This window comes from Drosophila subpulchrella, unplaced genomic scaffold, assembly GCF_014743375.2.
Source record: "Drosophila subpulchrella strain 33 F10 #4 breed RU33 unplaced genomic scaffold, RU_Dsub_v1.1 Primary Assembly Seq354, whole genome shotgun sequence".
Lineage (NCBI taxonomy): Eukaryota > Metazoa > Arthropoda > Insecta > Diptera > Drosophilidae > Drosophila > Drosophila subpulchrella.
Window position 1 is genome coordinate 6,451,053 of NW_023665577.1, and position 10,405 is coordinate 6,461,457.

Consider the following 10,405-nt stretch of genomic DNA (forward strand, 5'->3'; position numbering starts at 1 on the left):
GAAAATGTTGCTGTGGGGAGTCCTAATTTGCACGATTCTTATGCATTGCGATGCCAGAAGCGTGATGGATGGGCCTGATAATACCGACAGCAATTATAAACCGACTAGTAACTCTACGGCTGACTACCTGAAGGTATACGCTGATACTATGAAATCCTATATGAACATAAGCGTCGCGCCCTGTGACGACTTCTACGAATACGCCTGCGGTAATTATCCAAAGGTAAAGCCGGATCGGTACTCCTGGCACCGGCGGAACAGCTTTGCCGATGTGATCTACACACTGAGCGACATTGCGGAGCAACTGGTAACTAGAATGGATCTGGCGGAGGTTCTTAATGTGTCGAGCGAACTGATGGTGGCCCAAAGATTCTACAATGCCTGCTTGGGAGCAGAGCTCCATCCATTCAATGTAGCCGATCCCGCATACTTGGATCTCATTCGGTCGTTCGGAGGCTTTCCCGCCATCGATGGAGCCGCATGGAATGCCTCCAAATTCAGTTGGTTCAACATGAGCGCCCACCTGAGCAACTATGGAGCCAAAGGACTTATCCGCGAGGCGCTCCTGGCTGTGTATCCCTTTGTGCCCTACACCAAACTGCCCGAACTGGGATTCGATCACATCGTTCTCGAGGATAATATATCCAGTAATTCCACCCGTGCCTTCCAGTTAAATGAGAAGCGGATGCGTGGTTATCTGAGGGACTTTAAGTTACCAGAAGATAAAATCGATGAAGTGATCGCCGGGGTTTTCACATTTTGGAGAGCTGTCCTCGAAGTTCCCGGCCAGTGCGAAGTTTTCTCCCCCTTTGAGATTCAGAGAGAGTTCCCCCAGTGGACGCACTATTATGATATTTCCTGGAACGGGCTCCATGTTTCAGATAAAAATATTTGCGACTTCTACTACGTGGAACTGGACAAGGTGTGCGAAAGACATCCTGAAGCGGTGGCTAACTATCTGGCCATGCAGCTGCTCTATAGGTTCGATCCCAAAATAAAGGCGCCAAAGTACCAAAGGGATTATTGTGCTGTCACGATGCAGACCTCCATGGCGTTCCTATTCGACAAACTCTATATGGCGGTGGGTCTTCTTAAGTTCTATAAATTTGTGATATATTTATAATAAGTTTCTTTTTTCCTTTTAGAATGACTTTAGTGCGGAAAAAAGTTCGGAAGTATCGGAAATTGTGCAGGAACTACGAAAAAGCCTTCGGAGGTCGCTTGAGGAAGCCGAGTGGCTTGATTCAGAAACTCGACAGGAGGCTCTGCTCAAGGAGTCTGGCATTCAGTCCCGCATCGGTGCCTTCGAGGATAACGCTCTAACAGATCGTCTGATCCGTGAAATTGGCAGCCTGAAAGTCGTCGAGGATAGCTACGCCTCTACCAACATCAATCTGCAGCGCCTTACCGTCGAACTCAATCGCTTTAGCAGTCGGCACTATGAGGAACTGGCGAACGATACCAAGCCCCAGATGATGCTGCTGGGTATGCAAGTATCGGCGGCCTACTACATGCTGGACAACTCCATCAACGTGATGGCCGGAATCCTGGAGCCACCCATCTACCACCGCTCCTGGCCACTTCCCCTGAAATTCGGCACCTTGGGCTTCATTGTGGGCCACGAACTGACCCATGGTTTCGACACAACCAGTTCTTATTTTGACGGCACTGGCAACATGCGCTCCTGGTGGTCGGAGAAATCTCGTCAGGATTTCGAGCAACGCGCCGAGTGCTACATGGACCAATATGACAGGTACACAATCCCGGAGATCAACCGCCATATCAACGGAAAGACGACAATGGACGAGAACATTGCCGATAATGGTGGCTTAAGACAGGCTTTGGCGGCCTACCGCAGCCTCAAGAGGCGGTTGCTGGAGGATCCTGGACAGGAGAGGATCAGCGATCAGATGCCAGGTCTCGACCTCACGCCGGAACAGCTATTCTTCCTGGGCTTCGCGCAGGTTTTCTGCGCAGAGTACCAGGAGGAGCACTACTGGAAGGACCTGACCAATGAACACACCATCGACAAGTACCGGATCCTGGGTGCCGTGTCCAACAACGAGGACTTCTTCCAGGCCTACAACTGCTCCGTGGGAAGTGGAATGCGTCCTGCTGCAAAAACATGCCGCCTTTGGTAATATTATTAATGATTCAGGACTGGGGAAACAATTTATCTCTAAAACCTGAATATAGTTAATAAATTAGTTTTATAGATGGCTTTAACTTTTTAGTAACGTTTTTTTTAAAAAGGTGAAATGTAAAATAACGCACGTTGTGTATAATTGTAGTTCTATAAAATTTGACAATAAAATGAATACATTTTAATTATTATTCAGAAAATTGCTACAATATTCATAAAGTTCCCACATTCAAATACAATTTTTGGCTGTAACTTTTTTTTTACTTTTTTTTTTTAAGGTGAAATGTAAAAAAACGCACTTTGTATATTATTGTAGTTCTATAAAAATTGGACAATAAAATGAATACATTTTAATTTTTATTCAGAAAATTGCTACAATATTTATAACGTTTCAACATTCAAATACCATTTTTGAATCAGGTAAATGTAAAATCTATTTTCTTACTTTTCATGTAACGGTTATTTTGATGGGTTTATGTACCCACTATTGGCCCAGCTCAGCTTTCCACCCGGCAGTTTGCGCAGGCATTTTTAGGTACATTTCCGCCGCGCTCTCGGCCACTCTGTTTCATGACAATTTTGTGCATGACAATTTTGTTCCACTGAGATTGCCTTTTTTTATAACGAAAAACAGGCTGTCAGTCAGAAGTGTTCCGGCTCCGTTAACCGAAAAACAGCAAATCGCAACAGCAGCAGCATAATGTCGTCAGCAGCAGGGTGAGTCTGCAGCCGGGAATCCCCGGTTCCCCAAACTTATCCGGCCCATCTTTTTGTGGCTTCTTTGTGCGTCGCGTGCTTTGTTGCGGCGGCGACGGCGGTGGCGTCCATTTCGAACTCCTGGCCATGAAACCAGCTCGATCCCCAGCGGATGCACATTATCCTTTTGGGGATCTGATGGATGGGGCGTTGTGCCTGCGGTGGGCGTGTCCCGTGCGCATCTGCATTGCGTTATTTGTGGGACTAATCGGTGGGCCCAGTTTTTGAGGTTATGTTTGGGCTGTCGCTAGTGCCGTGGATTTTCGGCATGGACTTTCGCCTGGGCGAAGCGGCCTATGCAAATGGCCAGTCGGGGAATTTGCATAGTTCATGCACCCGCTTCCAGAAAATGCGATGCGAGTTGCCATGACACCGGATGCAAACTACCCCAACCACTCCTCCCCCTAAAACCTTATTTATGTTTACTTATTTTACCTATTCCAGAGTTATTCCGCCTCCAGTTTCATGGGCCCAGCGTAATGACTTTCTCTACGTCATCATTGATGTGGAGTGCAAGGACATCGAACACAAGTAAGTGCCTGATTGTATATCTATTGCGTAGCAGCAGACATCCTAATCCCAGTCGGCATCCCAAAACAGAGTCACGGAAAAAAGCTTCACCTTCAAGGGCGTGAACGTGCTGGATGCGTCGAAGAAGTACGAGGTCACACTGAACTTCCTCCACGAGGTGGATCCCGAGAAGGTGACCAGCAAGAACATCGGCCGTTGCCTGGAATTCACAATACCCAAGAAGACGGCCGGACCCTACTGGTCCTCGCTGACCACGGACAAGACCAAGTTGCATTTCCTAAAGGCCAACTTTGCCAAGTGGCGCGATGAGTCCGACGAAGAGGAGGGTAAGTCTCACTATCTACTAATATCATCCTGAAATCTCACTCGTCTTAACACACCTATTCCCCCCGCCAGGTGATCAAAAAGACAACGGCATGTTTGGCAATTTCCTGAACAGCCCTGGTGGCGACTGGAACAACAAGTTCGACGACTTCAACGTCGACGACGAGGAGGAGGACTCCGATGACAGCATCCCGAGTCTGTCCCAGAACGAAGAGGAGGGCGGCGAGGGTGACAAGGAGAAGCCAGCTGCCTAGACGGCCGCTCGGATGGTGTCTAGCATTTTGGCGTAGTCGTAGCGTTAGCCGTGGCGCTTATACCATAAGTCAACACACGATCACAACACTCACTCCTCACACTCCCAAGAAAACTAAAACGAAAAGAAAAGAACACTCAATCACTCATAAGAACATCCACAAACGCATGCGTACATAACACACTATTCCAATCAAAGAAAAACCACATTTAATTTAGCTGAATATGCGTATTCAGAGGAGAGATGTTAACAAGAAGCAACACAAGGAACAAGATGATTTGGCGCCGACAAGGGAAAACCATAAGTTTTACGCTAGAATTTAACAACCAGAGGAAAGCTACAACCAATTTATTGCAAAATCAGTTTGCAATTTATTATTTTTGTTTCCTGTAAATAAAGGAAATTACAATAAAAAAATGAAAAACTTAAGCTTTCGGGTATTTTATTTGCAAAAAAGTATGGGAGAGCTAGAAAGTTCTGGAATCGGTTAAGGAGAAATGAAAAGGTATTACACAGGTACAAGTTACGCAAGTACGAAGTCATAAATTTTTATTAAGCATTGTTATTCATTAAAAAAATTATCCTTCAATTTTAAGGGCAGTTATTTATATGTGAGTCTTTAAATTAATATAGATATTTTTTAAATCTCGCGCCTGTTCATCTGTTTTTCGTTGTGTTGGCAACGCTGTTGCTGTGACAACGCGGGAAAGAAGAAGCACACTTGAAAATGCGAAGCAAACAAACAGTTTTCACTCGAAATAAAGGATTTGCTGTCAAGTGATTGAAAGGAAAAAGCACAAGGAACCCCGAAAGCAATCCAAGCCATGAAACCCGCAGCGATCCCGGCGAGCGAGCGGCGCCTGGCCTTCGCGGCCGAGTGGTACCACGCAGAGGCGGGAATCATCCGCCCATTCCTGATCACCTATTACGTTTCCGACAAAGCGGTGGAAGTGGTAAGAGCTGAAAGATCCTCCTTCATAGCAGACTTAATCCTTCATATTCCCATTCCCCAGTTCGACCAGCGGAACAAGCGCACCTTCCTGCGGCGCACCAAGATCCCCGAGTTGACGCAACGCGACTTCTTCGTGGGCTCCAAGATCAATGTGTTTGGCCGGCAGTTCGACATTGTGGACTATGCAGATGACACCACGCGCACCAACCTGGCCAAATACCGCAAGAAGTAGGAAGAATCAAGGGCCAGACTTCCATACCCATTAACCTGTAATACCGATCTCTTCCAGAGGCTTCGTTCTGCTCAAGAACAACATGTGGACCAAGCACCTGGGCAAATTCCTCAAGACACTGATCGACAACAAGATCAACATAAACCAGGGCATGATGGTGCAGTTCTCCCCCAAGATGGTTACCCAATTCCTATCCGGCAAAGATAAGACGGATGTCTCCTCTTCGTGAGTAAAGCCAAAGTGCCAGCGAATGTTTCTCACCCACTTAATCTCAGAGTGCTGATGAACGAGCTGCTGGCGGGTCCGGCCATTAGCCTGGAGCTGATCGGGGACAATGTGGTAGAGATCATAAAAGCCTGCGCTCGCTACAAGAGCTCCGAGCTGGAGACACCCAATGTGAAGCTGTCGCCCAGTCTGGAGGAGCTGTGCGAGAGCGAGGAGATCCGCTACGGCTTCTACTACTCCGACAACGACGACGACGTGGAAATGGACCTCAAGTTCTTCTTTGAGGCGCGGCACAGCATCATCAAGGATTGCCTGTTTAAGAACACCACTCTGGCCATCATCAAGCCGCACAGCATTAAAGATGGCCTTCTGGGAGACATCATCTCCGAGATCCTGGCCAACGGCTTTCGTATCACGGCCATGCGCATGATCCTGATGGCGCGCATCAATTGCGAGGAGTTCTACGAGGTCTATCGCGGCGTCCTGCCCGAGTATATTCCCATGGTGGCCCAGCTGGCCAGTGGAGTGTGCATGTGCATGGAGATCGCTTGCGCCGATCCCGAGATGAAAGCGAATCCGGAATTCCGCAACTTCTGCGGGCCCATGGATCCCGAGATCGCCAAGCTGTTGCGGCCGCACACGCTGCGCGCCAAGTTCGGGAAGTCCAAGGTGCAGAACGCCGTCCACTGCACCGACCTGCCCGATGACTCGAACCTGGAGCTGCAGTACATGTTCAAGATAATAGACTGATTTTTAGTTGCTTAGCTTTTATTTATTTTCAGTTAAATGCGTGTTGCCTATGTGCGTGTATCAATAAATTACAAGTGCAATGGAAATACTAGAGAATAGAACCTCTTCTAGATGCTGCCGCTGCGGCTGGTGCTGGGCACATCCCGATCCTCGGGATCGCTGTCCAGACCCCTAACATATAGCCCGCCCTTTCGTTCCTGCAGCGAATAATCAAAGGCCAGCAGGGCGTATAGGATAATGCAGACCAGCATGACCACCGCATAGAAGAAGTACTCGGCCATCTGGGAGCTCATCATACCCAGTTCGGTGACCAACACCACGATGAGATTCCCGAAGGCATTGTTCAGGAACCAGGCAGCCGTCACCACCGACTTCATGGAGGTCGGCGCTTGGGTGAAAGCGAACTGAAGACCCGGAATGGAGAGCAGCAGTTCGCCCATCATAAGCAAAAGGAACTGCGGCAGTTGCCAGGCTATATTCACTGTTTGAAGCGGGGAATTCTTCAAGACGGGTTAAGCAACTATCAGGTGAAGACTTTTACTATCAGCACTCACCATTATTCGTTCCTGCACAGCTCCTGCACAGAAGAAGGCGCCTGCGGAGAAAATACCACCCACTGTTACACTATGGAGCGGCTGCAGCTCCCAATTGAAGTAGCGACGCAGCAAAGGCACGGTTATATACTGCCACAAGGGGATGAGCATGAACAGGAAGATTGGACCCACGGCTTTGGCCTGATCCGGTTGGATGGTCACGCCCAGCAGTGTTGTATTCATCTGAGTGGCCTGAAAGGTCCAGCTGGAATCTTGTTGCGCCAGCAAGGCGAAGTAGAACGGTAGCGGAATGAAAAGCTTGGATATCTAAAACAAAAATGGAATTCTTAAGTTAAAGAAGGCTTGTTAAATAATAGCCTACCCTTAAGACCCTGGAGACATCGTTAACGAAGCCCTCGTCGTAGGCACCAACTGCATTGTGCAGCCAGTAGCTGGTGCGCTTCGGCGATTTGCGACGTCGCCACTTCTCCACTAGAGCTGTTTTAATGCAGCCGCAGAACTTGAAGAGTATATTGTCATCGGACAGCTTTTCGGACTTGTAAAAGCATTTTCCAACCAGAAAGATAACTAATATCAGGGATAGATATACAAATTGTAAAAGGCGAGTGATAAATACTTACTCCAGGCCATCATGAAGGCACTGCCCAGGGTGCCGAATACTGCTGAATAGCACTCCGCCTTGTCGAAGCACTGTGTGTTGGCCCTTACCAGCGGAGGAAGGATTTTGCTCAGGAAGATGCCAAAGTAATAGACGAAATAGTAGAAAGAGAAATACTCGGCCAGGTGGGCGCTCTGTTCCGGAAGCTTAAATTGCAGCGCTCCTAATGAAGTGATGCAGGCCCGAATGGATCCATTACCCACGGCGATAAATAACAGGGCGATGGACACCAGCAGCCTAAGAAAAGAAACAAGGATCAGCTAAACTGCTAATCTGAGTCCTAGCATTACATGTACTAACACCATTGGAAGACCCATGGCGGGCAGGGATGTCAGTACGAGCAGTAGCCATCCAAAGGCATAGATGAAACTGAAGCCGGAGATCGTGCGCACGTTGCCCATGTAGCTGTCCGCCAGGATGGCCCCAATGATCGGACAGAACTGGCCGAAGAAGTTAAAGATGTGCAGCACCACCGTGGAAAAGCTTTCGGAGAAGTTGAGATCATCGCGCAGATAGAGGGCGAGAACGGCTGTAAACGAATTCAATAATACATAATCGGGTGTAAGGCTGCAATCAGTCTTGATTTATTGACCATGAAATCAAGGTCGCAGCATTGAGACTTCGACATTGGTTGGAAAATATTTAAGATCTCCTTTTATAAAGGAATGTTGTATAAATATGTAAATACCCAGAAGGGCTTGAAAAATAGATAAGAAAATCTTTAAAGATTCTGGATACTAATATATCATAAATCCAGTATACGTATATTTTTTAGATTACCTTTAGAGCAATACACATTAGATCATGAACATCCCAATCTTTCGCTTGATCCATGCTGCTTTTCTTTCATCTTATCTGTGCCCCTAATATAATGTAACACAGGTCTTTCGACTGTTAATAAGACCTCCCTGTGTTTGTATTTCTGTGCCGCTGATAAGCCCGGTTTTCGGAATTTTTCGAACAGACAAAAACAAATAATTGTACTCAGACCGATGGTCTAGATCTACATATAACTTACTGCGTATGCCGTTGGCTGCGAAGGCCTCAAAGAACTTTGTGGCCAAGACGAAGAAGACAGCCCGTGGATACCTGTACTCCATGCGGATGGGCGGCGGGGCGAAGCCATAATTTGGAAGGGAGCTGCGATGAGGCCGCTTCAACTGGGCCCGTTCTGCCCTCCAACCGCCCCACTCAATGTCCCGTGCCTCCGGCTCGTATTCCATCTGACTGAGCTCCGCCAGCGCAGGCAGGGCTACATATAGTTGTAATAAAAGGGAGGCGGGGTTGATTACCTGAAGATCTTGTCTTATCTTATCTGGAGACTCACTTTCTTCGCTGCCGATTTCCGTAGCGCGAAACATTTTGAACAGCCTGCACGGCTAATCCGACGTAAACGAACTGAACCGGAGAGGGAGCAGAGACCTGGACCAGTTGTTGACTTGAAAGCGCTTCGGACCAGATCGGGTTACAGAGCTGCGGCTTTTGTGGGTCGTCGGTGGTTGCGTTTGGTGGGCCACAGCCACAACGAGCTCTATTGTTTGGGCGACGGATTTGTGCCGCGACTGACGACCGCTGCTCTGGGCGGTCCAAGAGCTACTGAAGACTCCTCTCCGCCAGAACAAACAATGAGATAAAGGGCAGTCGGTGCCGGCCGATGCAGCCAGTCACGATGCAGCGCGAGCTTAAAACTAGGGAGTTAACGCCAACGCCACAGGTTATCTGCCCAGAGGCCGCTGATAAGGCCGAGCCACGCTCATCCCAGTCACGGGACCGGGCTCAGCTGACTGGCGGCCTGACCCAGCCAAGATAGGATGTGGGATAGGATGTGCACAGTCGGTCTCTTTTTGTACAATGGATTTTATTAAATTACGCACAAGAAATTAAAACTAGAAGTGCTTGGAGTCGAGGGGCCAAATCGGCTGGTTGGTTGATGACGATCCATCGATGAAATTCGCAAATTCCTGCCAAATGACGGGGAAAACACACGGATGACGATGCTCCAGCCCCCGAGCACCTTACACCAGCTTCTTGGCCTCGAAGAAGCTCTTGAGATGGCGCATCTGCCAGAAGCCCATGCAAACCAAGACGACGGTCTGTGCCAGCGACCACCATAAAACGCGGGAGTTGGTGCTCTCGCTGGTGTGGCGGAAGCGCTCCTCGCGATAGCGCTGGTAGTTCTGCTCCTTGGTGATCTGCTCCACCTGGTCGAGCAGCTGGCGGATGCGCAGCTGCAGCTCGGTTAGCTTCTCCTTCTGCGCCACATTGGCGTAGTCGATGGCGTGCTCACCCACCTGGATGTCCAGGTGGACGCGCAGCTGGGCTCCGCTGAACCAGGCAGTGCTGTTGGAGTACATGCAGATGACGTGCTCGCCGGGAGTGTGCGATGTGAACGAGATGCGCCCCTGGGAGCTGTAGACGCGGGATAGCACGATCTTGTCGTCGCTGTCGCGGACCTCCACATGCATTCCAATGCCAGGGGATGAGGGCATGAATCCATTGGAGCGCGGATCGTACAGCTCCACCTTGTAGTTGACTGCAGGCGGAGGAAGTCTGATTAGAAAAGTACCAAGTTGGCACTGGGCGCTGGCACTCACCAATCACAGTGGTCTCATCCGGAACCTCCTCGATGAAGCACTTGCGCTCCGTCTCCGATATGTGGAAGTACAATCCGCAGGCGCTGTGCAGGGCGCACAGCAGCAGGGCCAGGCTGATGAGTTGGTCGCGCATTTTCGGCTATTTGCAGTGACTTTTCCGAGTGGTTGTTTAATAAAGTTAAGCTCGCCGACACGTCATGAGAAAAAGTGCCAGATCGAAGTCAAAGTGTTTGGCAAAGGAGATGGCAGCGTGACGGGGCTGGGTCACGAACATAAATCTGAAACATTGAACTATATATGAAAATAACAAAAATAAGAATTAAATTTAAATGATTTGCATTATAGATGCATAATTTACATAGTAATAACTTTAAGTATTATATATATAATAATTAATAGTATCTCTTGCAATAGTTCCCTCACGCTTCCACCT

At 48.6% G+C, this 10,405-nt stretch overlaps 5 protein-coding genes across 5 annotated transcripts; 3 read left to right on the forward strand and 2 right to left on the reverse strand.

Annotated features, from left to right (window-relative positions):
• The first annotated feature begins 4 nt into the window (after positions 1 to 4).
• On the forward strand, positions 5 to 2,343 carry LOC119560839 (neprilysin-2). Its single transcript, XM_037874490.1, has 2 exons — positions 5 to 1,081; positions 1,146 to 2,343. Exons 1-2 carry the CDS (start codon positions 5 to 7, stop codon positions 2,139 to 2,141), a joined length of 2,073 nt encoding a protein of 690 aa, XP_037730418.1. The 3' UTR covers positions 2,142 to 2,343.
• Positions 2,344 to 2,702: 359 nt separating this feature from the next.
• Positions 2,703 to 4,416, forward strand: LOC119560940 (uncharacterized protein CG16817). The gene is made up of 4 exons (XM_037874676.1): positions 2,703 to 2,860; positions 3,344 to 3,430; positions 3,500 to 3,756; positions 3,827 to 4,416. The coding sequence occupies exons 1-4, from the start codon at positions 2,844 to 2,846 to the stop codon at positions 4,006 to 4,008; spliced, it is 543 nt and encodes a 180-aa protein (XP_037730604.1). The 5' UTR covers positions 2,703 to 2,843; the 3' UTR covers positions 4,009 to 4,416.
• Positions 4,417 to 4,723: 307 nt separating this feature from the next.
• Positions 4,724 to 6,300, forward strand: LOC119560569 (nucleoside diphosphate kinase 7). Its single transcript, XM_037874088.1, has 4 exons — positions 4,724 to 4,960; positions 5,021 to 5,187; positions 5,249 to 5,416; positions 5,467 to 6,300. The coding sequence occupies exons 1-4, from the start codon at positions 4,832 to 4,834 to the stop codon at positions 6,164 to 6,166; spliced, it is 1,164 nt and encodes a 387-aa protein (XP_037730016.1). The 5' UTR covers positions 4,724 to 4,831; the 3' UTR covers positions 6,167 to 6,300.
• Positions 6,164 to 8,961, reverse strand: LOC119560568 (peptide transporter family 1). The gene is made up of 7 exons (XM_037874087.1): positions 8,706 to 8,961; positions 8,397 to 8,630; positions 7,679 to 7,907; positions 7,341 to 7,615; positions 7,082 to 7,287; positions 6,721 to 7,026; positions 6,164 to 6,666 (listed from the first exon to the last, which is right to left on the reverse strand). Exons 1-7 carry the CDS (start codon positions 8,737 to 8,739, stop codon positions 6,274 to 6,276), a joined length of 1,677 nt encoding a protein of 558 aa, XP_037730015.1. The 5' UTR covers positions 8,740 to 8,961; the 3' UTR covers positions 6,164 to 6,273.
• A 254-nt stretch (positions 8,962 to 9,215) lies between these two features.
• Positions 9,216 to 10,203, reverse strand: LOC119560570 (transmembrane emp24 domain-containing protein eca). The gene is made up of 2 exons (XM_037874089.1): positions 9,973 to 10,203; positions 9,216 to 9,911 (listed from the first exon to the last, which is right to left on the reverse strand). Exons 1-2 carry the CDS (start codon positions 10,103 to 10,105, stop codon positions 9,394 to 9,396), a joined length of 651 nt encoding a protein of 216 aa, XP_037730017.1. The 5' UTR covers positions 10,106 to 10,203; the 3' UTR covers positions 9,216 to 9,393.
• Between the last annotated feature and the right edge of the window lie 202 nt (positions 10,204 to 10,405).